The 27,868-nt window shown below is 41.0% G+C and overlaps 3 protein-coding genes and 1 long non-coding RNA gene across 7 annotated transcripts; 1 reads left to right on the forward strand and 3 right to left on the reverse strand.

Annotated features, from left to right (window-relative positions):
- Window positions 1-9: 9 nt before the first annotated feature.
- On the reverse strand, window positions 10-5,027 carry LOC146646379 (putative histone deacetylase 1-B). Of its 2 annotated transcripts, none has more exons than XM_085390522.1 (14): window positions 4,873-5,027; window positions 4,057-4,169; window positions 3,865-3,982; window positions 3,714-3,788; window positions 3,452-3,590; window positions 2,680-2,821; window positions 2,511-2,603; window positions 2,316-2,424; window positions 2,079-2,219; window positions 1,809-1,917; window positions 1,305-1,435; window positions 1,072-1,224; window positions 885-936; window positions 10-781 (listed from the first exon to the last, which is right to left on the reverse strand). In XM_085390522.1, the coding sequence occupies exons 1-14, from the start codon at window positions 4,922-4,924 to the stop codon at window positions 754-756; spliced, it is 1,455 nt and encodes a 484-aa protein (XP_085246648.1). In that variant the 5' UTR covers window positions 4,925-5,027; the 3' UTR covers window positions 10-753. The 2 variants fall into 2 exon arrangements, with proteins under 2 accessions (XP_085246648.1, XP_085246647.1); XM_085390521.1 differs by having other exon boundaries at window positions 1,054-1,224.
- LOC146646380 (uncharacterized) lies at window positions 4,176-7,063 on the forward strand. Its single transcript, XR_014908704.1, has 3 exons — window positions 4,176-4,476; window positions 5,673-5,757; window positions 6,952-7,063. It is a non-coding gene; the product is annotated as an uncharacterized LOC146646380 (long non-coding RNA).
- On the reverse strand, window positions 5,977-21,681 carry lck (LCK proto-oncogene, Src family tyrosine kinase). The gene is made up of 13 exons (XM_085390519.1): window positions 21,521-21,681; window positions 19,732-19,844; window positions 19,178-19,238; window positions 18,178-18,268; window positions 16,372-16,470; window positions 16,117-16,220; window positions 13,804-13,953; window positions 13,556-13,708; window positions 11,257-11,436; window positions 9,281-9,357; window positions 7,458-7,611; window positions 7,239-7,370; window positions 5,977-7,148 (listed from the first exon to the last, which is right to left on the reverse strand). The coding sequence occupies exons 2-13, from the start codon at window positions 19,837-19,839 to the stop codon at window positions 6,952-6,954; spliced, it is 1,506 nt and encodes a 501-aa protein (XP_085246645.1). The 5' UTR covers window positions 19,840-19,844; window positions 21,521-21,681; the 3' UTR covers window positions 5,977-6,951.
- Window positions 21,682-24,050: 2,369 nt separating this feature from the next.
- Window positions 24,051-27,497, reverse strand: fam167b (family with sequence similarity 167 member B). 3 transcript variants are annotated; one of them, XR_014908890.1, is made up of 3 exons: window positions 27,061-27,444; window positions 25,672-26,599; window positions 24,051-25,461 (listed from the first exon to the last, which is right to left on the reverse strand). XR_014908890.1 is itself a non-coding variant. In XM_085392212.1 (3 exons), the coding sequence occupies exons 1-3, from the start codon at window positions 27,495-27,497 to the stop codon at window positions 26,336-26,338; spliced, it is 666 nt and encodes a 221-aa protein (XP_085248338.1). In that variant the 3' UTR covers window positions 24,051-26,335. The 3 variants fall into 3 exon arrangements, 2 of the variants coding, with proteins under 2 accessions (XP_085248338.1, XP_085248337.1); XM_085392212.1 differs by having other exon boundaries at window positions 24,051-26,599; window positions 27,061-27,375; window positions 27,411-27,497; XM_085392211.1 differs by having other exon boundaries at window positions 24,051-26,599.
- Window positions 27,498-27,868: the final 371 nt, after the last annotated feature.

The following is a 27,868-nucleotide window of genomic DNA, read 5'->3' on the forward strand; positions in this document are numbered from 1 at the left end:
GCTGTCGTCTTTTGTGTTGAACACTTTTACTGATGTTTTTCAGAATACAAATTTATATATACACACACAACAGATGATCTCTGACATGTCTTGCCTCTCAAGTTCCTGTGAGATCTAAGCCTTACACTAAGTCTGATTCAATCTGACAAAACGTTATCAATATCACAACCCGGGAGCCCCAGAAATCAGACAGATGTCATCGTGGCTGTAAAGGACAGAAACTAGAACCTAAAATATAAAAATATGCTTACGATGTGCCACAAAAGCTAATTGTGAATGTTATGTTCAAGCGTCTCACTGACTTTGGCAGGCAAGACCAGTGACACAACATTACAGAAAAGGATCTAGGGTACCAGCATGCTGTTCAACTACATATTCAAAGGCACAGGACAAAAGTGGGACTGAAATACCTAAAATAAAGTAGCCAAAATATCATGATTTAAATAAATTAAATCCATCAGATATATAAAAGCAGACATTTGCGAAGCCATTTTTACAATGTTGGTCACAAGAGGGGGGGAAAGCAAGTATAAGAGCATAAAAAAACGAAACCGTATACAAAAACAACACTTCAGTCCATTAACAGCAAAGTTGAAAAGGTTTTCTAGAAAAACACAGAACCCGTCTCCATTCTCATGGAGAGAGGTCTCATTGTAAAGTCAAAGTCCTTTATTTGCTTCCACTGCAGCAGTCTTATCCAAACAAAATCTCCGTTCTGATCTGTTGTATTGGCGTCACTGGGTGCTGAGGACCTCAAGGTGTCTTGGATTCCTCTTTTGGCCTAAAGAACCCAGAGTAACAGCGAGTAAGGACATTATTAGCATTCCCACTTAACCACCTCCTGGACAGCAGGGTCAATGTGTGTGTGTGCACTGTTTTCTCACTTTGATGTGTCCATTTTCTCCTCCTCTGGCACCTTCTCCTCTTCTTTGACTTCTGTTAAAAACAAAAATAGCATCAGCCACCCCGAGAGCCATAAAAATCATATTTAAGTGCTCTTGATATTACAGAACTACATGAGATAGGTGAGATGAGAATGAAAAGCATAGATACCTTTTGTTTCTCCCTCACCTTTCTTCTCCTTTTCTTCTCCCTCTTTCTCTCCTTCGGATTTAGTTCGCTTGGCCTTCTTGAAGCTGGCAGCATTTCTGCGGCCTCCTTCACCTTCATCCTCCGAATCAGAGAACTCCTCCTCACAGGCTATCCTCTTGTCACGAGAACGAACTGAGGGGTTAAATTTGAACATGTTACACTCTCCCGTCTGGCAGTTTGAACTGAACTGGGGTCTGTGTGAAGGTTCTTACTGGATACGCGCTTGTTGGGATCCTCCTCCTCCTCATCCCCGCTGTCCTCCTGCACTGCATCTTCTGGAATGGCCTGCATCTGGACACCAGGGGCATGAGGGAGCATCCGCAAGTTCTCAAACAGGCGCTGCCTAGAGGGGAGAAAGAGGATTTTTCAGTCAAAACATTTTCCACAACCTATGTGAGCTGCTCTTTTCCAGCAAGGCTGCTATAAAAACTAAAGAGCTGTTGAGGAAGAGCTTTGTGTATGCCTTTCTTCAATTCTAGCCAGGATACCAGATTTGTGTTCATTTAACAGGCCCAGGTTTCACTCTGTGTGAAACCTGGGCCTGAGTGTAAGCAAACAGACCAAATTGCTGATTTAGGTTCTGTTTTAGGCTACAATGTGTCATTTTGGAACATGTTTTGCTGGCAGGGTGCCACAGGATATTTTTGTTCTATAAAATGTGTCGTGGCTCAAAAAAGGTTAAAAAATACTAATTTAATCTATTTTCATGAGCTTACTTGATCTTCTCCAGGTAGTCGTTGGTGTTCTGATTGGTCATGTTGGAGGGGCTGATGTGCAGCTTGAAGTCTGGCCCAAAGTACTCAAAGTAGTCGTTGTATGGAAGCTCTGTGAAGCAAGTTTTATTAAAAGTATGTTAATGCTTTAAGGAGGCTGCTGGCCTCCTTTAGTGCTATGAAACCAAAGTTTGCTGCTAGTTCGTGGGACCAGCACAGAAGAATGTTACCCAACGTCTGTGTCTTAATTACAGCAAAGACATTTAAACACACCATTTGGGATGGAGGTATCTAGGGCCACGGCAGTCTCATACGTCCAGCAGCGTGCCACATTACGGATAGTATAGCCTCCTCCACCCAGCATAAGCAGTGGCAGGTTGAAGCTCTTCATATACTCCACACACTTAGCATGACCTAAAGCAAACAACATGGAAACAATCATTAAGCCTTCTTTAGAGTCTCAGTCCAATTTAGATCAAGAGAAGAGGATTTTTGTTTTAGTTAGCCAACCTTTGATGGTGAGGTTAAAGCAACCAAGCCTGTCTCCAGACAGCGAATCGGCTCCACACTGGAGAACCACCGCGCTGGGTTGGTACATCTCCATCACTTTAGCCATGATCTACACAAACAACACAAACACTATCACGAATGTTTCGTTACAAAAATGTCAAAGTGCAAAAGTTAACAATAGTTTTTTTTACTCACAGGCTTAAATATGGCTTCATAGGACTCATCGTCAATCCCATCCCTCAGTGGGTAATTCACAGCGTAATATTTGCCCTTTCCAGCTCCGATGTCCTACAGATAACAAAGCAAATATCAACTGGCTGCATTACCACACTGACATTTTGAAATGTATTCATCAAAGACCTACCCTGAGGTCACCGGTGCCAGGGAAGTACTCTCCATACTTGTGGAAGGACACGGTCATGACACGGTCTGTGGTGTAGAAAGCCTCTTCCACACCATCTCCGTGATGGATGTCAATATCTATGTACAGAACTCTCTGGTGGTATCTGAAAATAAAAGGAAAAGTTCTTGGAATCCACATAATGTCAGAAATATCGTCATTTACTTTTGAGGCTATATCACTTGTGTGCTTTGGGTCAGTGGCTTCCTTCATCTTGCAACAACACAGTTTCTTCAAAGAACAGTTTGTTATCAGCTGTGAGGTACCAAAGAAACCACAAACCACGATGCTTCTTCCAGTATGTTTTACACCCGGAATGAGGTTTTGGTATGCAGTGTTGCCTTTTCTTTTTCTGCCCTCCCAAATGTGGTCTTTTGAATCGAATTTGGATTTTGGTGGGCCTTGACTTGACTTCTACAGTGTTTTTGTCATCATTCATGCCTTTATTTACACCTCCTGGTATGACTTTTGATGGATTTATACTGAGTATAGTGAGTCTGATTTTGCCTTTTCCAATTTGTGCATACTTATAATTCTTCATCTAAGGCTGTGTGAAAGTTGTTTGTATCGTGCTATAGTTCCTACCAACCCATCTGTCTTGCACTGATCACTGATAAGAGTGTGGGACCTCCTCAACTTTTGTTTTCAATCTACTCATCTAAAACGGTATCTTTTGGAGAAGTAATTTGCAGAGACATTTACTTCCCTTTTCCCTGCTGTAGCATTTTTGACTTACTTCAGTAACTCCAGGATAGCCAACACGATGTCATTGACATAACAAAACCCAGAGGCCTCTGACTTCTTGGCGTGATGAAGGCCTCCAGCCCAGTTGATAGCAATGTCTGTCTGCTGTTTGTTCAACTTCACAGCACCGGCTGGAGGACCGCGAGGATGTGAGAATTGAGAATCAGATTAGGTTGAATTTAGCAGATTACTGACATTATTACTGAAAGATGCTGCATGCCTCTCTGATGAGAGTTCAAATAAAGAAAACTCACCAACGGAGCCCCCGCCTGACAGCTGGCAGAACTCAAATAATCCATCAAACACTGGACAGTCCTCCCCCACATTAACTGTAAAGAAAAGCACAAAATTAGTCAACGTACACAATCAGTTTAATTGACTTTAGCTAAACAGCAAGTCTCTTACATCTCTGCATTTGTTTGCTGTATTCTGACATGTTATCGGGCCGGATTGAACGCAGGAACTTGATGTAATCGTCACTGTGATACTTGGTCATCTCCTCTCCACTCGCTTTGTGTGGACGCTGCAACAAAAAGGGCAAATTACTTACAGCTACTAAAACCAAACTTACACATCCAGACTGTAACTTTCACATACATATATTTCCATCTTTCTGTAGAGGCCATAGTTCAGTAACAGGTTGTGTGTCATGCGGATTCGGTGGGGCTTCATGGGATGCCCCTGTCCATAATAATAGTTTCCAACATCACCTGAAATGAGAACAAATAAAAACACACTGGATTACTATTTTACTCTACAGGCACGACCTCAGTTAGGAGAAGCAGAGCTGAAGTACAGAGGTTTGCACGTATGAAACATCCATGCAGCGGAAAAGGTTGTGAAGGTATCCAGCTGTAACTTCACGCAGGTCTGTTAAGGACCTCAAGCCAAGACACGCAGATCAAAGAGTCTCTGTTAAAGTCCAAAGTCGTGGCGTACACGGAGGATTTAGTGCACTGTGGGTCAATATCGATGAAAAGCGTTTTTTTTAACCAGAACCACCGACATCTGAAGGAAGTAAGACGACCTAACCAAGTGTTAGCCTACTATTAACCAACTGTATTAACAATGAAGTACCCATTGTTAGCCTGCTAGCTAGTAACATTAACTAGTCCAGTTAAAGTAACAAGGTCCGGAAGAAAACGCTTTTAAGCAACATCTGAAAAGAAACCCTAGTATTTAGACAGTCTGAGCAAATATTATTGGAACATTAAGGCTCTGCTCGGACACAGCGGGACTGTGAGCGGCTCAGATGCTGCAAAGCCGCCTGCGACTCGAGCTAGCTACGTTAGCAACAGTGCCAGGTTAGCAGGAGGTTAAAAAAAAAGAAACGGTAACCTTTGTTAGTGCAGAGAGGCGGGTTTGATTCATCAACACGCCAGCGGTTTAGAGTGCAGCCACCCCAGTACTCACCATCATAGTAGTAGCAAACTTTTTTCTTTGTTCCTTGAGAAGTAAGCGCCATTTTTAGTCCGTTTTTAGCTGAATTTCACCGCCGCCGCACACACACCGCAGGAGACAACGGCGACAAGAGGCGGAGAGTTTGTGCCACGGCCAATCAATGGAGTGTGATGCTACAGTCTCGCCACAGGGGGCGACAGAGGGAGAGGCTGACAGAATCCACAACATGAACATGAACTACAGCGCGGATGAAATTATTTCTGTAGTTTACCTCATTAAAAACAGCAATATCATAATTGTTTTTAGTTAGAAGAGATTTTGCTTCATCCAAATCTCAACATTAACATAGAAGCAGAAGTATAATAAAGATAAAGATCCCTTTAGGGGTCGCCAAAGTGGATCATCTGCCTCCATCTCAGCCGATCTGTCAGCATCCTGTCAGCCTCACCTCTCCAACTTTGTCTCTATTTGTCTCTGTCCTTCTGATGTAGGCATTCCTTATCTTTTCTATCAATGAAAATCTTCAGCTTGACCACCTGACTTTTTTGTTACTATCATTATCTCCATTTTCCATCTTTTTCTATCATAGAAAAAGATGGACTATGGACTATGATTCATAGCCCTCAGAGCCTGCTGTCTGATCGTGTGGGTCAACTGTTCCATCACCATTGCTTCTCTCCATCATACCAGCAGCTCTCCTCCGTTACCTGTCAGTCTTTAAATTTAACGTACATACTCTCACCTCTGCCCTGCCTTTCATTCTCTCTCTGCTGCCTAACACACCTTCTCTTTTCTTTTTCATTTGTCTTCAGCCGACCTTTGCACAGTTTCCACCTTCACCCTGTTGCCCAACAGCACCAAAGGAAGTCATTGTTAAACTGGGATCTGACTGAAAAGGTATGAAGATCTAATTTTTGGTTTGGCAAAAAATTTACTGTGTTCTTCCTGATACAACTCTCTCGATTTATCCAGGACTGGAACCAGCACTACAGGTATGCTGGCTTTTGTCTGGTCAAAAAGCAAAGCAATTAGTATATTTAACTATAAGTAAAGTCAAAGCTAAAACTCAGATTGATTTTGTTTTATTTAACTTACAAAAATAAATTGTTTAGGGAAAAAAAATTACAGTACTTGGGGAAAGCCTCCCTATATTATTATTATTATTATGAAAAACTGAGCTAGAACTGATGCTTTAATTAGTATAAACTAAACTAAAAGCAGTAAACCTACTCAAGCAAACCCACTCGGGAAAAGAAAACTAAATGGAAAACAAAAATTAAAAAGAAATAATAAATATATAGAAAAAACAAAAAATGACTGTGTTGTAAACAGCATTTTAATGATGCAGCTGCTTTCTCCATATTTAATCAGAGGCAAATTTCTCAAATATAAACGTCTGTGTTATGTAAATAAAATCCTACAATAAGCAAGTAGCGCTGCCCCTAAAATAAATACAGCATTGTAAAAATATTATTTGCCTTTAAAACGAAATGCAGTACAAGTTTAAAGAACCCAAGATCAATGGAAGATTCAGAAGTTACCCCAAAACTTACAGTACTCGAGCAATAGCAATAGTTTGACGGCTCTCATGATTTTAGGGTAACGCACTGCAACATCAGCAATGATAAACTAAAATAATGCACATGTCATCTGGTAACAAACAACATTCATGAACAGCTTCTCTTTTTTTACTGAAATTAAAACACTTTCAAAAACATTTATTAAACAGCAGAGGTAAAACACAGCTGAAGCAGTGAACAGTATTTACACGTTAACAACAAGCACCAGGAGAGCAGCTGGTTATCCAGCTACATCAGTCAGTCCCCAGTTAATTCAAGCAGCTTGGCGATCACGCTCCCCTCTGCTGCTGGCTCTGATCCAGCTGGTTCATATTCATAGTTCCATAGGTAATAGTATCATATCTAAGTGGTCATGTCAGAATATATTTGATGCAGAAACTTGGAAAATGTCTGTTTATCCCTATCAGTAGAAAGGCATGCATTCTTCTAAAGAAAAAAATCAAAATCCAGCATCCACTGTCACAGGCTGTGCCTTAGTTTGAATCTGTTTATTGTATGTGTCTATTCCTAGCTATTCCTGGTATTGCCTCTCTGTGGATGTGAAGAAATCCTCCAGAACATTCCTCAGGTACTCGAACGTAGGTCTCTCCTCCGGATTCTCCTTCCAGCAGTGACACATGATGCTATAAAGAGCATCGGAGCAGTTGTCAGGCTGTGGCATTCTGTAGCTCCGCTCCAGGTTCTGGATTACCTCTGGGTTGGACATACCTGATAAAAAATAAATAAACAAATAAGAAATCAAATGTTTTTACAATTATTATTATTACTAGAATGAGTAATACGAGTGTGATCATTTACCAGGGTAAGGAATGCGTCCATATGTCACTATTTCTGTAAGGAGGATCCCAAATGACCACACATCAGATTTTATGGAGAAGGTGCCATAATTAATAGCTTCAGGGGCCGTCCATTTGATGGGGAACTTTGCACCTAGAAACAATGGAGAAGATTAAACAAGAATCTATGAAATGCTTTGAAATAGAGCCGAAGAGATGATATAGGTAAAGCTGTTGCTACCCTCTCTCGCTGTGTATTCGTTGTCCTCTATGAGTCGTGCGAGTCCAAAGTCGGCAACCTTGCAGATGAGCTCATGAGAGACGAGAATATTGGCAGCTCGCAGATCTCGATGAATGTAATTTTTCTGCTCAATAAATGCCATGCCGTCAGCCACCTGCAGGGGACAGCACAAGACAAAAGAAGCATGAGTGTGTGTGTGTGTGTGTGTTCAAGCACAAAATAAATGGCTGTGTACGGCCTGTGTGTATTTTAGCACTGTGCAATGTTTGTGTGTTAGACACATGAACCAGACAGATTCCCAAAGTAGGGAGTTGACTACTTCCTCGGGTCAGTTCTCTCTACCCTTTCACCTCTGTGCTCCACCCAGGTGCACAACACCAGCTCTACTTCCCAAAACAAAATGCTGCAGTCCTTGCTTTGCCTTCCCACAGACTGAGAGTTTATTACAGTGGCAGTCTGTGACTCATTCAGGTACAACACAGCTCATTTTGAAAGACGTGGACCTACAAGGGACTCTGATAGTGCACTCCGATGAATAAGGAAATTGATGCTAAGGATTTCCACAGAATTCACCACTCCACAAACACAAATTATCTGATACATTTATGGCAATCTGTTCATTTCTCTAGTTTTATCTAGTTTTTCTGAAGCTGCGGTGCATATTTCAGGCGTGAGAATGTGTCACATAGGCGGGGAGAAACCTGAGATGTACGTATGTTTGCGTCTTTCACAAAGTGGCAGTGTGACCTCCACCTCTACCTCTTTATACCTCTTTACACCTTTGTTCCATTCATTTGATTGTGGCATGAAAGAAATAATGGAAAGCATTTAAAAAGTTCTTAAAACCACACTTAGATTTGTGGTTGCCACTCTCAAAATATTATGAGTAAAATCTCTAATTCCTCTAACTGCATGCATGTACTTTGATTTAAACATAAGGTAGGGTTGTGACCACAGCAATAAATCACATTTGTCTCTATGGTCCACTGCATGGTGGTTACAGTTACCACAAAATCTATCAGTGCATAACTGGCTTGAAAACGTTGATTCTGTAAAAATGCGTTCACTGCTGTGCACAAACTCCAGCCCTCTGCAGCGAGCTCTGAGGCATTCGAGAATTTGCCTCTTGCACATCGAGAATCTCGTCAGGTTAGACTTTGAAGCTTCAGCCTGCCTTCCTGTGGTTTTGTTTTCCATTCCCAAACCTACACATTTAACTTCTTTGACAGGTTATATTTCACAAAGTAGGAGTGGGTACAAATAGTAATATATGCTTAAAATTTTGCAGCTGAAGCCAGTGTGAAGTCAGCAGTTGGCTGGTTTAGCTTTGCTTTGCATTAAGACTGGAAAGATAAGGAAGCAGTGGGTCTGACTTGAAAGAAGTTTCAACTACACTTTTTCGTTTTCGACCTAAGCTTATTATAATACTTTCACTGCCACATGTATTCGGTGGCAAAGGCCATACTTTTAAAATTTTAGCTACGTTGGCATCTTTGTGCAAATGTGTGATTAAAAAAAACACAAGATAAAATGTTCAGGCAATAGCCCCCTTGTTCGGTGGTAATAAGCCTCTGTGGTATATGTGCCACAGTGTCTAGACCAGCCTGCATTCATCAACATGGTTTCACATCTGCACGCACACACACACACACACGGTTCTGATATTATCACCAGATTAAACTAAGCCTCAACAGTGGGTACTTTACTGCGTGGAAGTGCTGTGCTAGAATAATAGGAAGTGAAAAACGAAATCTTGTAAATAACTTGAAGAGAGGATGGAGATAAGTGGGCAGATATATTCACTGTAACAATAAATGTCTTGCCTGAGATGACATCTCTATCAGGACGTTCATGGGCAAATTGCTCCCCTCTGTTGTTTTCAGGTAATCCACCAGGCTACCTGTAAGAAAAATATACAACTTAAGTTTTCATTCATTCAAAAAGAATAACAGGTTGCATAATGGCGCGTCCACATTACTGACTGTTATGCAACAAAGATTAGGCAACAATGAATGCTAAAATGAATTGGAAAAAACCATGCACTGTCCACAAGACTAATTATATTTCCCTTTATCCACAACAAAAGCCCTCGCGATTCTCCGCAGCCATAAATACAGCGAGCTGGACCAGAATAGCACCTCAAATCAGTGAACATTTTACTTGGAGGAAGCAGAGACCATCGGATATGTTTCTGATAGCTGACTTTGTGTTGACTTTGATTAGCAGAGAACAATACCTCTGTGCACCACCCAACCAAGTCAGACCAAAGGAAATAGTTTCAGAGGAATGACTGTGCCAGGAAAGAAGAGGCAGTTACTCCTCTGCTTAAGTCCGGAGGACAGTTTTTGAAGTATGAGAACCAGGGTAAAGCTCTTTGTCAAGGTCACAAAGGGAAGCTGGGATGGCACGCCTGTTATTTTCCATCTTTGTTGTCTCTGATAATAAAAAAAAGGGAGAAGCGGAAAAGATGGGAACTCCAGAGCCGTCCTTTCTTTTCACAACAGAAGCGACAATTGTGTCCCGTTAACATGTGGATCCCAGACAAAGACACGGCCTCACATAGAACCAGTGCTGGTGGTTTGCAAGCTACTCACAGACGACTATACAAAGGCACGCCATTCATTTCAGCAGTAGGGCCGTTGTTGTGTTTGTGACAGCATCTCTCTGTGCATTTTGCGATTGTTCCTCTCAGTGAAAGATTTGTGGGCAGTAAACCTTTATTGAGAGTACTGAAACTGCTAACATGATTTGTGATTCACTGCAATTCCTCATATGTTATGTAAGAGGAGAGGGGAAAAGAGGAAGACACAGTGGCGAGATGCTGAACAAACTGTTATTCAAAGCGCTGCGGCATGTTTGTTTACGGCCGCAGCGGTGCAGTGTGCCGACATTTGTGTAAATGTGTCCCTGGAAAAGAGCCAGGCACCATCAGGGGTCTGTGTGAACAATAACACAGTGATTCATCCTCTCCTAATTTAACACCCTTCGTCTCAGACGGGCCGGAGAGACTTCCCCTCGATGCGTAAACACCAGTAACCTGTCTGGAAGGGGCCCAGCAAAGAAGTGAAAGTTCATGTTTGCTTTGAAACATTTTAGCAGCCAGCAGTGAAGGCCACGAGGAGAAGCCGAAAATGGCCTATCAGAGCTTGGCCGCTTCATCAAAGCAGCAAGTTTTGAAGGGAAGGGCCCGTGAGTTACTGTGGCTGCCTCATTCAGATTTCCTCACACGACTCGATTCATGTAAAAATTACAGAGCTTCATCTCTTATCAAAGATCAAAGTCAAACAAACAGAAGGGCAGCTGTGGATGTACCATCAAAACCTATTCTACTGATTCAACAGGCTCACTGAGGTGGAGCAGGTGTATGACGACATTATGACTCAGGGAAAAGAAGAAACGCATTGGGCTGCCCGCTCTTTTGTTCGAGCATGTGCTTTCACCCAAAGTCTGATAGGAGATCAACATGTTTAATCCTGAGCGTCTATAACAGCACGAGAACTTACAACAGAAATTCTTTTGTCTTTGCTGCAGGCTGCAGGCACAGAGCTCACCCTGACACGGCAGGAGATGTCAGACAGGCTTAGACATATTTTAGATTACTTAATTGAATGGAAAGGAGCTGGTGTGATTACAAACGCATATCTCTTTAATTTACCTTCAAATAGGAACTGCTCAGAAACACTGATTTATTTTCCTTTAATGCTTCAGCTGACATGTGGAATTCCCTCTTGAGTGTTGGGCGCTACTAGCTCATTAGTAAAATTCTCCAGGTTGTGACACATGTTGTGTTTCTGCCTACCATTTTCCATGTACTCGGTGACAATATAGATCGGCTCCTGGGTAACCACAGCGAAGAGGCGGACGAGGCGAGGATGCTGCAGGTTCTTCATCATGTTGGCTTCTGCCAAGAAAGCTTCCACTGACATAGTGCCCATTTTCAGATTCTTGATTGCCACTTTCCTGTCGTTGTTGTAGACACCTGAAAACATATGGGCATATAGATATCACAGGGTGAACTCATGCTGGTGTTTACCACTTAGCACTTTTTACTTTAGTATGTCAGAGCTGAAAAAATTGAGCTAACAAGCAAGTGTCAAAAAATGGCAAGTGTTTGAATGGCCACTAGTGGCTGGTTTAACCTTCCCATAGTTAACAACCTTCCCATAGTCTGGTGCAAAAACAGGTTTCTAACTGTTTCACTGTTTAAATCGTGGCAAGAGGACATGCAAACGCATGACTGTGGGTTGAAGTTTGAAAAAGACAAAAGAAGTGTTATATAAATACACATCCATTTAGCCTTTGGAGTTACACATTACAAGGGTGTGTCTGCCTTGAGTGTCTTAATATTTAATCTGTTACCCACCACCAGTCCAGTATTTGTGCAGTGCACCAGCACAGACTATGACTGTAACTTGCTGAGCGGTTTGTCAGTGAGATGGCTAAAATGAAGTGGGTGACTCCACGTTTGCCGTTGATTAAATAACATTGAATGCTAAATCATTACTTTTGTGTGCGGTCATGACTAACCAAGTCAAGTCAAATGTTAGAGTGCTGCTTGAAACAAGTCACCCAGTACTTTATATAGTGTAAGGTAAAGACCCTAGAATAATACAGAGAAAACCCAAGAATCCGATGACCTCCTATGAGCAAGTACTTGGTGGCTCGAAGGAAAAGCTCAGCTTTAACAGGAAGAAGCCTCTGACAGAACCTCAGTGTCTGGGGTTGAGGGTGAGGGGAGGAGCGTTTAAAGCTGAATGGCGAAATGCGGTGTATAAAAATGTTTGCAGGCTCCGTGCTTCTGAAAATGAAATCATTGTGGGTGTAACAACAGAAGATTTATTATCGCACAGCACGAATCCCAGCTATGGAGACATTTGGTAAAGCTGTCTTTTAATAAGATGTTTTATCTTTATTTTATTGTCTTTTTTTCCTTCCCTGTAATGAAGGCCGATTGATATCATATCGTGCCAAATATGTCAAACAAAGCAAAGTCAGCAGGACTCCACTCTACTCATTTTTAGAAAATGTAACAACTTTTATCCACAATCAAATGTTAGATTATAACCCTGAACTGATTGCCAAACAAAGCTATGCCTCTACTCCAACTAAGAATGTCCTGTTCTGTCCACACGAGTAATTAAGCCCGTCTAGTTGCCGGCTGGTGATTTGATGACTCTAAACACAGCTCTTTTGTCACCAGTGGAGCGATTCAACGTGGGCCAGGCGAGCAACAGTTTTTGAATGGCTTTCATGCAAACAGGTTCTCATTCCAGCTCTGGAACACTGACACCCTCCTCATGCCAACTAAAGCCACAGCCGAGCAGTTTCACTTTCAGTTACACAAAGCGCTGAACAATTCACACCAAACATGAAGTGCAGCGACACTGTGAGCAAATTATTTTTACTATTCAAAGCATCTCTCTGCCCCTTTTATCTACTATGGAAATCTCGTTAGAAGACGTAGTTGTGTATTTTCATGTGCATGTGAATAAACATTTCAAAGCCAGGGACAGTCGCACCCACAATTCAAGAATGTCACTGAACCAATGTTTGGATGAGGATGAAGAAACAAACAGAGCTCTGGCTACATGGGAGCAAACATTGTAAGTATAAAGTGGCTGTGAGTGGAGAAGTTCCATTGTTGGTAATGTTTAGCTCTTAAAGAGAGGTTTGTTTGGGATGTTAAATTGTGCTGGCAAATGAGGATGGGGAATAGAGGGAAAGTTACCCCTGCAATTCAGTAATAATGGGGTTGTGGTACAGATTAGTTCAACTGATACCCATGTGATCCAAACACTTTGTGTCTTGTTTACCTTAATCCTTCACAGGAAAGCCAGATTTATGCTGCTTGAGCGATGTTGTGTAACACGGTTAATACCTCCCATCACTCTTCAGTTAACCAGCTCAAACAAGCCTACAATTAAGACTGCATGGAGGAAACGCTTCTGCATACACTGCAGAAAAACCCTGGCGAAAACTTTCTGGCAGCCACGCAGTCAAGGCCACAGCCAGATTGAGCAACTGGGCTTTGTACACACGATCTTTTTCTGCAAAATTCTGCAAACCTTTAAAAGTCATGCAAATGGAAATGCACTTACCCATCCAGACTTCTCCAAACTGCCCAGCTCCGAGCCTGCGTTCCAGTTTCAGAGACTCACGAGGAATCTCCCACTCGTCCTGCCACCAGGGCTTCTGCGGTGCCCTAGACTGACATGGTTTCACCAGCTTTGTGCACAGCCCGTCTGCATCACCTGAATGACAAAGAAAAGAAACGTATAAAATTATTAGAATGAAGACTCCACAGTAACCAGCAATATCGATAATCCCCTCAAGAGGCTGTACGCACGTGAGTGATGATGGACGAGCTCCTTCAGCGAGTTGAAGGATATCTTCGCTGTGATGTAGAAGCCACCATTGTCCATGTTGCGGATCCTGTAGTGCTTCACTCCTTCACCTGTGTTATGGTCCAGATCTCTCACTGACAACGAGTATGATCCTGGAACAGGAAGTTAGAACCATGATGATTTACTCTAAAATGTCCTAACTAAGCTTTTCACTGTCAGACACTTAAGGCTTTCCAAAATACATAATCCACTACAACGCATGAAATTAGTAGCTAATGTATTGGAAATGTCAATATTAATACATCAGTACATTAGTACTATTAAAATTTTTTAATTTTCTCATAATATAGACAAAGTTTAATGCTAAAATGGCCTTTGAAGCAGAAATAATGTTGTGGGCTGATTCGCTCTGCGTAGATTTGCAACATCGTGACAGCTTTAATGCTTAAAGTTGCTAATCTGATCATTTTTACCAACCAGGAGCATTGAAAATCCTTTCCACCTGACAAACCTGAGATACATGCACTATCTACTCCCATGTAACATAAAAATGTTTGCTTTGTTTCCCATAATGCTTTAAACAGGAAGCATATTGGTGTCATGGAGTTGTTATAGCTTGAACACACGTGGTAACCTCTGGGGCTTGAAAATTAAGAAAAGGCTTTGATGAGGCAGTATTAGGGTCTCAGCTGTTGTGAGTGACAGGTCGATAATACGTGTAGCTTCTAGCTGTCTTCCAGGTGTCACCTCACCCGCTTCCTGTCACCGAAATGGACTTTTTGAGCATGTTTGCTGCCATGTTAACAGACCGTCCAGCAAACTCTTCCAGTTTTTCGGTGAGTGACTTACTAACAGCGAGTAGCTGTGTGTGCATCTGGATGCATCTTGGCAATTAAGCTAGCTAATATAGCACTCACTGACCATATCAAAGATGGCCAACGTGATGGGGTGATAGTGGTGTTTGCAAACAGACTACAGTTTTCTCAGTGAGAAACAGCCCCAGCCCTGGTCTCTGTTAACAGTTTCCTGGTGGTTTTATGGGTTTAGTCGCTGGTTTTTGGTGAGATTTTCGATTTGTTGAGTAAAACGTTACCGTAAGTCCATTTTGTAAAGTTTTATCATTCTAAGTGTCAGAGAGCGGGTTTATCGAGAGGATGCTCATTGGCTAACGACTTGTGGTTTTCATATTAGCACTCAACCATCTGGTCCAAGTATTATCACTCATTGCTCCACAATAGTGAAGGCCATAATGCCAAACTTCAAGCTGAAAAACATAGTTGTGCAATCATCTATCTTTTATACACAGCTTATGTTTTATTCAGCTGAAGGTGAGAGTTTGAATCCTGTTACATTTCTGAAAATTTACCGCTTCAAAACTAAGAGGAAAAAAAAGGATTTACAAGCAACCAAATGATGCAACCATCACTCGATTAAGCTGGCAATGAAGAAAGCATGACAATGATTCTCAGACAGGTTTTGGTTTACGTGGCTGGGGTCCTCTTGTAAAGCTTAATGCACATATGGGAACACCCCTCAGTAACCAGCCTACATTGTAGAGACGCTGGTGTGGTCGTCTTTTTGTTGGAAAACGATTTGGGTGGGTTTTTTAATCTGTTTTTATTGTTTTATGTGTTATGAGGTTTATCTTGTTTTTATGGACTATGAGTCTGGGATAAATAAAGATTGATTGATTGTAATAATTTATATTTTATAGTCATTTTACTACAATGCATAGAAACATCACTTTTCTCACAAAATGTGAGTCACCGTGTGTTCCAGTGTGTTATGAGTCAGAGTTAAATATCTGTGGTAATCACACTGTACTGCGTTGTTCTGTGAGGCTGTACGTGGGCACAGTCGAATACTTTAACAATTATAAGGTTCATTCGACGATGTTAAAAAAGCACAGTGTAGACCGCCGTACAGAACTGTGTGCCAGTGGCTAAAATAATGAATCGTGGCACACTTCAGGGGGGTGAGCATTTAGCAGTCGTGGCTTCATTTCCAGTGAAATTAATGCAGCATGTAAGTCATATTTTTATTTTAAGCAAGGAACAGGAAAACAAAACTGAAACAAAACAGATGAGACAAATTGGGAAACAGGTAGTGGGATTACGGGAAATGCACGTAATAACAAAACTGACTGCTACTGAGGAAACCAGTCATATTGTTCATGAGCTCACTTGTTCCATTTAGGTTATTAAAGGTTTAAAATGTGACATATAGCATTTAAGTGCATCTCAATGTGAAGTAAAACAGACTGCTGAGAAGCCGCCTGTTGATCTGCGCAGTCGGTTTTCTGTAGAGCATTTTACCTTTGGCGGTCTCACTCTCTCGAATCAGGAAGGAACCCTGCGTATTCCCAGGAGCGAGGAGCAGCCTCATGGCTTCGTTTCTCGAAATGTTCCTGAAGAACCACCTGCAGCGCAAACACACCATATGCTTCACACTTTGAGCTAACCACTTCCCTTCCCTCAGGGACAGATAATGCATTGCATGACATGAGATGGTGTTGAGGTTGAATGACATGGCTTTGAAAGGCGTGTCAGCGTGCTTCCTGTGTGACGTACGGTTCGGTCTCCACGGTGGACAATGCGACAAAGTTGTAGGGGATGTAGCCCTGCTGGCCTGTGGTGAGAGACTCTGCCAGATACCATTCTGGATCATCCCTGCATGTCAGAAGAGGCAGCAACAATACTCTGAGTTAGTTATCATAGCCGTGATGTGTGTCACACAGCTTCAGAAAACAGGTTCAGTTCAACCCCAAAAAGGCCTCAATAGTCTTTACGTGAATAAAATGAAGCGCATCGCTGGGAGGGAGAAAAATGTGTTGCTCTGTGTAAAAGAAGAAGACGCTGAAGGGAAAGAAGGATGCTCAGCACAGACTTAATTGTAAACGGCCCTAAAAATGAAAGATTTAAGATCTTGAGCTACATAAATTAATCTTGTTATGTCGTTGGAGTTCTGCCTAAAATCATTAACAATTGTCACACGTTTTAATACAATATTAGCTAGCAGTCGTTCCAGGAAGTTATGTTTTCTATGTCACAAACATATTTTTTTTACTAAAAAACTGGTAAATCTTGCTACATTAAGTGTGCATGCAGAACACTAGCTTTTTATATTTTGATATATTAACTTTAACTTTCAAGCAAAAGATTATTTTCTTTTCTGCGTACATACACATATTCGAATGAGTTTCTATTGCACATTTTTATATTTACCCACATATATATAGCACAGTATGTCATATGGCTTTATTTCCTTTGCTGTTATATGTATGTTTTTCTCTTGTTAAAGTTTGTGTTTCCTCTTTCAAACCCGCAAAATCACACGTCTGAATTTTTTGGGGGCATTTTTTTACATTTATTCAATTTTCAACAGCACACATTGACAGGAAGTGTTGGGTGAGATCATGTAGTCATAACATCTCCCATCTGAAAATACATTCTAAAACATATGGCGTGTATTTACAGTGGGTGCTCGGCAGTCCAGCAGACCCACAGCTGTGTGCAAGTATGATTAAAAGCTGAATTTAAGTCATTTGCAAATAAGTTAATCCCAATATTTAACTGAAAACGTACAAAGACAATATAGCAAAAAATGTGCTCAATTTAAATTTGGCGTCAACAATGCATTAAAAGAAAATGTGGGGACAGAGCAGTTAGAGACTGGAAAAACTGTGTAATACGCAAAAAAAGCAGTTGGTGGAACATGAAGCTAGAAATGTTAATTAGAAACACGATCGTTTTTATAACGAGCGTCGCGCAGATGTTTTCTAATTTAAGTCTTTATCTGAGTCTTTCGTATTTAACCCTAGGGCGAGGCTGAGCACTTGAAATATCGATACCCATGATCTAAAAACACCACAGCCATCTTTTGGTGTAGTAAACAATGCGTACTGCCATGCAGGTGACAGACATTCTTGCTTATTTTAGCAAAACACTGCTACTCTGTATTATTATTACAGCAGCTTGGCTTCACTTGTGGTCCAGATGTGTCAGCCATCCCAAAAACAAGATTACCCCAGCTGTTCCAATCAACAAACAAAAAAGAGATTTCACTTTCAAAACTGCAACGATTGATTTTCTCGTTTTCCTAACATACACAGGGTCACGATACACAGTGGAAAGTGTGTCAGTCCCAACTTTTTCAAACATATTTCTGGTATTAAAGTCAAAATGAGTGTATATATAATTAAAAACAAAACAATGCAGTTTCTCAGTTTGGGTTGTCTTTGTACAATCATCAGTTAAATGTCCTGGTGTTAAGGTTTTATAGCTTATGCTCCACTATTTATGGGGTGAGTGGATAATGGACCAGATTAGTTCTTGGTTTCGTTGCAAGACATTGCTGTGTGTTTAAAAGCAGATTACTTGTTGAGGATCTTGAGTTTGTCTCCTTTGTCGAAGCCGAGGTCGCCGTCATGAGTGGGCTCATAGCTGTAAATGGCCACCACAACGTTGACTGCAAGACAAAATTTGTAGTTTTAGATACAATTTTACTTACAATTAACATGAAAAGCTTATGTCAAGCTTATTTCAACCTATTCCATTTTACATATCTGACAAAGACATGTGGGGCCCTTTCACGGCGGCACATTGTAATGCATTACATTACACAGAAAAAGCAAACGATCCCCTGTGAGCGTGAGCTGGCGATGGCGAATAATCCCCTCTCGTCAGAGTGTACGAGAACAGCAAGTAGACATTTACAGGTGAATAATTAAAGATTTATTTATAGGGCAAGATAATGGCATTATAAATTGTTGTCTTTTCATTATTTATAGAACTAACTCCAACTTAGAGGCTAAAAATATAATAGATAAACTAGCGGAAGCTGTTTCCTGCATGGGGAAGTGAATCATCATAAAAAATGTGTCACTACATGATTTACTGTAACTACTTGCTGCAACTGATCCTGGATCACATTCATTATTACACAAAGGACCCAGGAAACAAAGTGTGGCTGTGGTACTTGAGTACACAATAAGCCCAAAGTTACTTGAATAATTTCATGCATACTTGGTCATATTTGTGTAAACAGCAAGAGGAACCACCGCGGAAACCAGAGAATGGAAAGCAAATGGAAAACTTTGTGTTCATAAACAATGAAATGGAAATATTTATAATGTGATGGGATGAGGGAAAAGTCCAGATGTACTGACACTGACACAATAAAAAAAACTATATTACATAATTATGTATACAGTTATTTTCAAATTGTACTCATGCAGTGCATCTATTAGCCCGCAGGAAAATGTCTGAAGTGCTAAACTGAGGCTGTCGTGTGTAACTAAGCGAAATAATTAAAAATGGATTTAACTCCATCAGGATAAGTTTATAGACAAAATTTACTTTTTCTAAAACTTATTACCTGGTAAAGGTGATGTAGGAGGTGTCATCTGCGATGGATATGGAATCAGCTGCTCTGTGTACTGGGAAGAAATAAACAAGATTAGATTTCCATTTTATACTTTGTAAGATTTATGCGGTCAAACAAGACACCATCGCACGTCACATTCACTGTAAGACCGTGAAGTTCTACGGTTTCATACGTGGATCGTGACGGTAAATCGTAAGACATGTGGTTTTCTCCTTTATTTCTGTCATTTCCAGTCTAATGGGAAATCTAATTCTCAGAGAGGAAACAAACAACATTGGACAGATAGTTACGCCCGCATTTAGTTACACAACCAAAAGGAAACTTTCCTCACAGTTATGTAAGTTATACAGAAATATATGACAATAATCAACAACAATCCACACAACACAAAATACACTGTGGGTTTACAGCTTATGTGTTTGTCCCCCAAGTGGTCATTCTCACACACACCACAAACCAGAAGCTTTTCATGTATGGACGCTCATTCATGTGCACCAACACACTCACACTAATGTGCACATGCTACACACAAGATGAACACTTACTGGGTTGCATGATTGTGGCGGTATGGGACAGTTGCAGTGTTCGCAGATTTCATCCAAGTTCTCGATCCACTCACTGTCTGAATAGTCCGAACTGCAGTTGCAGCCCATCTTTTCTGCACGGCGGAAACTTGTGGTTATTTTCAAAAAAATCTGATGCTCATAAAATGGGAACAACAAATTAGCAGTGGAAGAAATGGCATCTTAGATTCACCAACGAATGATTCCACGTCGCTTTACAACCACATATTATAATCACTATTTAAAATTATGTAAGTCGAATTCTCTTGGAAAATCTAAAGAAAAACAGTTTGAGTAAATCTTTTTTGGCTAAATTTGAAATTGTGTGCTCTAAAAAGCTTTTGCTTCCGAAAACTGCTTCAGTCGGATGTGACTGAGGGCCTCGCCTCAAAATGGAGCCTCAGAGGGAAATCGGGCTCAGAAATAAGAGTCTGAGACCTGAAGGGACTTTTTTTAAATGCTACCCTGCGTCAGTTAAACAAAATCACATCCAGAACTGACACAGTTTTGCTATAATGTTCAGCACTGTTCAATGTTCAGTCACATCGGGGCGTTTCCTGCTCTCATTCTGGAGAAAGTAAAGCAGGCCCTGCAGAAGTGTACCAGTGTTAATCTGGTATAATCCAGCATCTGCACGTGCTCTGTATATTGTGTTTTAGACTGGTACTCTGTATGAACCGGCTTTCTCAGGCTCGCTTGGCTCCCACCAGACCATTCATGGAAGAAGGTCAGTGGGCCAATCGCAGCAGCCGTCTGTCCCAAAGGCTCAAAGCCGTGAGAAAAATCTGGAGAGTAACAGCCCACTACTGCCCTGAGACCCCAAGAAAGGAATCACAGAGGGATCATAAAGATGTTTTTATTTTATCATCAGCACTCCTACACTTACTGACACACACTCGGGGAGTAATACAAGTCAGCATTTTCCACTGAGGGGTTACCCTCTGCTTTTTATCATCGACATCTGAAGGCTTTTCCAAAATCATACTGATGGTTGTTGTTATTGTTTCCAATGTAACCAAGGCTACTTCAGATATTAAGTGTACCAGAAATGATGTGATGAACCAAGATTTTAAGACTTTTGACTTCAGTCACTCATTGTCAGTTCAGAAGCTTGAAGAAACAAACCATAAAAAAATCATATTTTTGTAAAAAAAGAATAGATTTTAATAGAGTGGAATAGATATTCGATTGATTTAAGTTTTTATGTAAATTGCTGGTACACCATTTTAACAGCATACTGTTAAATTTATTTACCGTTTTAACAGTTGTCATTGTCGACATTGTTTCCATATACAGACAAACTTGTATAGGAAGTGTCAACTTTGTATCAAAATACTTTAATACCCAAACTTTTTTTTTTTGAAAATGTTATTTAAAGACAGATTAATAAAGTAGATTTACAGAAGCGTTGGTATTTCATTACAAGAAAACGGTTTGTTCTTTTGTGGTCACATCTTCCTTGTAATGCAGATTTATATCAACAGAGGAGATAACCAGTAGCTGAATGCGCTTTGTTACTGTTGTGAAGCAGGCTGAACATTATTCATTTATTTATGGATTTATTTTGCGTTGCTGCTATTTGTTATTTTTTTAAGTTCAGTAAACTTCATAGAAAAGACCAAATTTGAAAACAAGCCCCAGATTTATGTAGAATATTTGCTTTAAGACAAGAAAGACGTTTAAATCCTTTCCTGTTACACCTTTATCACAGTTTCACTTTACTTCTTTGACCTAATCTTAAAGTAAGAAGAATCACACGTGTGAAACTCACCTCTTTGGATATGAAACGTCTCCTCAAGCGTCCAATAATGTCCAATAATGTCAGATTTCAGGTGCCGCCATTGGGAAATCTTATTTAAATCTTCTTTTTTTTAAAAAAGAGCTGTTTAAGTGCAGCAAGCAAGTTTTTCAGCACTTGAGCCTAGGTGTGAAGATGTCATCATCCGCTTCTCTTATTATAACACTATCACAGGAGCACTTGTGCGGCGCCTGCATGCACACATGCGCACTATGGAGGGGAGCAACCCAGAGAGTTTCCTGTCGTTGAAAGGTTGAGGGTTGCTCTGCAGGCTTTTAACAGGTGCTTACTGTGCAGCTGTGTGAGAGCAAGGGGGAACGTTATGGGCTCTACGGTAAAGGGGTCAGGACAGCACCTTTCCCAAACACGGAACAAGACATGAATTTTCCAAAACAGTTTAGAGACGGGGGGCTTTTGTAGGCCGCGCTTTTGTGTCGCTCGCTGTTTGCATTTAACGTGCGACTTGCTGACCTTTAAAGTAAAGAACATCTTCAGTGTGCAGCTGAGGTGTTGGTCCAGAGCGGTTCAAAAGATATTTGAATATCTTGCAGCACTCGGGACAGTTGCATTAAGTCAACAAGACTACAAAGTTTTCTTTTTTAGTCAAACATGTGGTTTGAGGATATTTTTGTCTGTGGCCAAAAAAGGCTTTAAAATTAACCTTTGGTCTTGGTTTACTCAGCTTACTATTAAAAAATGTGAAAATATAAAGAGAAAAGCCTCGTCACAAGCTCCACGTCTCCTTTAAAGAACATTTTGTAACATAGAATCATAATTTTAGCTCTAGCAGGCTGTCTCATGGTCACATTTCTACTCGAGAAAAGGCATAAAGTAAAAACCTCTCTGCCTGTTAACACCCTCTAAGCCTGTGCTGTCGCATTTTCGACATTTCATACAACTCTAGCCGTGGACCGCATCTCTTCTCTTGTGGTGAACGGCTGCTGCTACATAGCGTGCACTAGCAGGAAGTCAGTCCAAACATTACAGGAAGTGCACAGAAATATGTGCTTAGAAGACTGCCACAGCATAGATTAAGTCTCACTCATGATGAAACCACCTGAGTTCACTCTTTTTTCCGTTAAAGTGCAGAGTATAAATCTAGGAGGATGTGTGAAACGTGCTTCATTTTTCTTTTTTTTTTAATTTTGAGAGTGATGTAAATAGGTAGGTGCATGTGACAGAAGATAAAGTCTAATCATCCAAGAACTCTTTGATACGTGCTGGGAGAAAAAGTGTCCCGCCATGTTTGGAGATCAGCTTTGTCCAGGCCTTCTGGAGCTTTAAGGGTATTCCTTTCTTCCTCTCGACCACAGTTGTCACTACTTCCAAATGTGGTTGGAAATCACATTCTGTTACGCAATCAAACTGCGATGCTATCAGTGTGCAGAAAGTTTTCCAGACCTCCTACCTCCTGCTACATGATGCAGGTGCTGGCCTCTTTCGTGAATGTAAATGAGGGCTCTTTTTTTTTGCCTCTAGTGCTTACTCATGTGCATCATGTAGGCTTACTTGGCTTTATGATAAACAGATGGATTACTATTCTTTATTTACACTGTAATATCTTCTGCTGGTTTGATGGCAAGCAGAAAGATACGGGCGAAAAAGGGTCACGGGAAAGTATCTACAGGGCAAAGAATGAGCAGCCTGAGAAACACAAGTCTGCAGCCCTTTATTCTGAAAGCATTCACTCAAGAATACGGCCTCAAGCCGTAGTACTTAATCCTCTGTGTCTTCCATATGATACTCATTTCCATGTGTCTAACTATTGAGGTCCCGCAACCCACATGAGATCACACGACTCCTGAAGTATGCCACTTGTGATCATTTCAACAGTCTTAGTTGCGCTCTCATTTAACACGGCGTCCGCGCTCTGCCAAGGCATATTTGGTGTCGAGCTTGACTATGTCTGCTTCTGCACATCCCTCCAGGGCCCCTTTCATACGTCTGAGTGTTATAGCAGGTCATGGCTGTCTCTTGGGAAGGAAAGAAGATACCGTTGTGCCTGGGTGGCTTTAGGACCGAGGGTGGATGATGGAGATGGATGTGCTGGAACATGTGGGGATGTTTTCCCTCACTTACACCGACAGAAATCATACAATCATCAGCATTTCATATCTCTGTTCATCCATACTCATGTCTGCTCCTCCCATCTCAGAACAAGCCTAACTCTAATTCTAACTTCAACCAAAACTACTTACAAAAAGGCTGTTTAAAAAAAGAAAGAAAAGAGATATCTAACCAAAACTTTCAAGCTTTTACAAAATATCATGACTCTAAACGCTTGAAACCTCAACCTGTTTCTGAAAAAGATGGCTGGGAATGTTTTCATTTCACTCTATTCGCTGTGTGGTTTCCTGAGACACTTACGTTGCTCAGATGAGAGGTTTTTTTGAGAAAGCTGTGACCCATTCTGAACAGGCAGGTGTAACACTGTCTCCCATCATATAGTAATTATAACTGATTCAAATATGATAAATAAAACCTCTTTAATATGTCTTTTATGTGAAAGAAAAAGATTTAGGAATTTACACTTTAAGGCGTTTTTTATATATATTCATTCAGTTAAGTCATTACATTCATATTACAACTTGATTTAACAATCTGCATAGAATAATACATTTAATAGATGTTTTACACTTTTAAACATCTGAATGAATTTAACCAAAGTTAAATTCATTCATTCTTTAAAAAACTAAACTAAAGACAAAATCATTTAAAACATAAAATATACTTGGTCACTGGCCAGCCACATATAGTCTAAAATCAGTGCTCTGCAGCATCCTGACGTGCTAATGAAAAACAAAGAACATCGGACACGAGCTCCTGGTTTGTGTCACTGCAGCTGCTAGGTTGCAGAGATATTTTTGGTTTGTGAAGAAGAGGTGTAAAAAATGCTGGAGTGTGACCTGCCTGTGGCTGCTGTAAGTGTCTGCATTAAAGGACTTTGTTTACTTCAACGTGTTGCTGAGCATTTCTGTATCGGCCCAGACCAGACAGGAGCAGCTGCCTTCATGCATCAGTTTCAGTAAAGCTGTGTTTCCCAAACTTTTTGGCTCGTGACCTTTTAAAAGGGTCGTTAATGGCTTTGCCTAAATCTTACTTGACATTCAAAGTGCCGAAAAATATATTTGATGGGAATACATCTGACTCTTTTCAGAGGTCATGACCCAGTTACTTAAAAAATAAATGAATAAAAATCTGCAGACGTGAACATCATCTATCTAATCATGATGCTTGTAAAAGCATGATGGCAAATAAGAAGTAAAGAGGCTTTAACCTTGCTTAACTGCAGTCCTCACATGGCAGATCACGGTAGATTAAAAATAAAACTTGAGTCATGATTTCAGAGAAGAGACGTTGCTGCTGAGGTATTTAAATGTATTTTAGGGGAACGCTATTAGATTCCATTTTATTGAAGAGAAGCCAGGCAAAGTGAGAAACTCACAGCCAGAGAGATGAGTAGCATGAGTAGCACTGCAGGCCACAGGGGAAATATGTGATTTTTTTTTTCATTCAAGCTTGAAAACAGCTTCAATATGTTTTGTCTTTATTTCATTTTCTAAATTGTAACATCTCACTTTTGTTCCAAGACCTATTTAGGCTGGCAGCATAATTTCTGAGGTGATGTAAGGTAGTGTGACCTGAACACGTGGGAGGGCTACTTTCATTTCTGTATAACCTTAAAGTTGACCTAACATTTCCTCATTTTCTGTCAAATGAATAAGATCAGAAATGATTTCGAAATCTGTAAAAAAAAAGAAAAAAAAAAAAAGAAGAAGATTTTCTGTTGTTTTTTTTATCAGGCAAATTGTTGCTTCTGTTCAGGAATGCAAGTAAATGACTGTAATTCTCAGATAACATTAATTATATTTTTCATTTTATTTTCATTGCAAATATGAATTTGATTAAAGCGCCTGCACGTGCTGACAGATTTCAGAAAATTAAAAGTTCATTTGGTAATTTTCGAAGGCATGCTCTAATGCATGTGTTAATCACTGTATATATAAGTTATATCTGTTCTAGGCACATGACAATGGAGAACAGTCATATTAAACATGAATTAAGTTCCCAATAATGAGGTCAGTGTATGCAAAGTAATCCCCGTGAGCCAAAAGCTCAGGCACAGACTGCTCCAAACACAGTTTCCGACAGTTTTTTCTAATGACCTCAATGAGAGGGGATAACCTTAACAAAATCGCCTCACCTCTTCTCAAGAGGGGCAGCCAATCACAATAAAGGTGGCTTCGGGGAGCTCGTTTCTAACAGTGGGTGGAGTGAACTCAGTAGAAGGTAAATAAGGCATATTTGAAATGTGAATTTCTACTGCACTCCTGCAGAGTCCAAGAATATGAACAGATTTATAAATGAGTTATTGTCCCGCTTAAACTTCTTTGTTCAATATGAATTTGCATCACCAAATCACCTTGGTTTCTGATATTAAAAATATACTCAGTTCACTGAGTATACTTCAGTCTAGCTCTTAGTCTTCATTAATTCTCTCAGTCAACAGCAGAGCTGCCCAGACCTCATCCAGCAGGAAGCTGCGTGATGATAAAGGTGTATGCCCCTGCAGGTCTGTATGCACAGGCTTCCTCCTCATGCATGTCATACCAAGGCACACATCAAAGTCATCAACGTTTTCATTTTCATTCACAGCTGCTAGTGGCTCATCTTTACTTTTGCCCCACTGCGCCATCAACGGAAATAACCCTTTATAACAATAATGCCTACACAAACACAGAGGAGGTGACGGAGCGTCCTCGGTGGCATGAGTGAGGCCTGCGGTCTTTAACACAGTGAGAAACGCCTGGAGTTGATATTCATCTTGGTGAGGCCCAGATGCTTTAGAGGGGTGGACAGAGCAAAGGCAGCCTTCATGGGGATATCACACAGCAGGTCCGACTCCTCTCCGCACTCCTCCAGCTCGTACGTTGCGTCGTCCAGCATCTCCTTGTGACGGTGGCACACTTGCTCCACTTTGAGCCGATGGATCTCCACCCGCAGACGGATCAGCTGACGGGCCAGTCGGTTGTCCTGAACTTGCATTTCCCTCTGAGGGTAGAGGAGGGATGGAGGGAGCGCGTTTGAGAAGAAAGTGAGTTTCAGTGTTCAGTTTAGCAGAACATATGTGGAAGTTTGGATTTGGATGGTGCCTATCTCCTCATCAAAGGGTAAAAATCATGTGGACTACATGGGTTGCAGCTTATGAGAAAACAGGCACCATATTGTTTCGCAATCTGTGTGTTTAGACTTCTTTCCCTTAAGTTAAGACAAGCAGTCATGCAAGCAAGATCACTGACACCTAAAGAGATGCCTATCTGTTTTAAAGGTGAAGTAGGAGATAGATAGCTATCTGTATTTCTCAAGAATGGATAAGGACTCTGTATTATTTATTTATTTACTTATTCATTAATTAGTTTTAATGATTGGAGATTATCAAGAAGTGCAAATTATTTCTCAGGGCGTGACGCATCTTTAGATAAAAATCAAATCAAATTTCTGGAGGAACTCACCAGCTCTTTTCTAAGATGCTCCAGGGCATCGTCCATAGTGTCAAAGCCACAGATGCTGCCCACAACCAGTTCTGACCTCCTCAAAATTGCCGGCACGGAAACGACTTGCTGTCCTCCTGATTCGGGACCGTCCGCGGAATTTCTTTCCTTCCACGCTCGGCTCTGTACGCGCTCCTGCCACTCGAGGTAGGACGGTCTGCGGGTCTGTAACTTCAGCTTCTCCGTGAGCGCTTTCACGCTGTCCAGATCCTCCGTGTCGCCCTCGGAGGACGAGCCGTCTCCAAGCTCCTTAAAATCCATCGGTGCAGCAGATTGCTGATACACGCTGAGCATTCAGGGAGCAGGCTCGCTTTCTGCGCTGGCAGCTTGGCGATTAGAGCGCAACAGGTCCATGCCTCCTCTCCTTTATAGGGAGAAATAGCGCAGTGACCGCCCATCCCGCACAGGACAGGGAGGCTGGAGAGTTTGCAAGCTTTTGTCAGGCGAGGGAAAAAGATATCCTGAAACCAAAGTCTGAGATTTTATTACTGTGCATTCACAAGTTAAATGACTTAAAACTATTTAAAATAGTTTTACATTTATATTACAGGAGAAACTGCCAAAAGAAGAAACGAATACAGATGTATGCATGTATTTCCTGGACATCAGGTTGATGTGCAGGAATCGCTTTTCTCTTTCTGCTTGCCTTGCTTTGCATTCTGGGGTAGTTTTGATCTAAAAGTGGGTCAATTAACTGCGTGCACTGAAGTACAGATTAAATTTCCATCTGCAGTATGAAAATGGAAATAATCAAGTAAAGTACAACAAA

The sequence above is a fragment of the Rhamphochromis longiceps genome, linkage group LG19 (genome assembly GCF_057381845.1).
Source record: "Rhamphochromis longiceps isolate RC_006_pf linkage group LG19, R_longiceps_female_GT1.1, whole genome shotgun sequence".
Taxonomy (NCBI): domain Eukaryota; kingdom Metazoa; phylum Chordata; class Actinopteri; order Cichliformes; family Cichlidae; genus Rhamphochromis; species Rhamphochromis longiceps.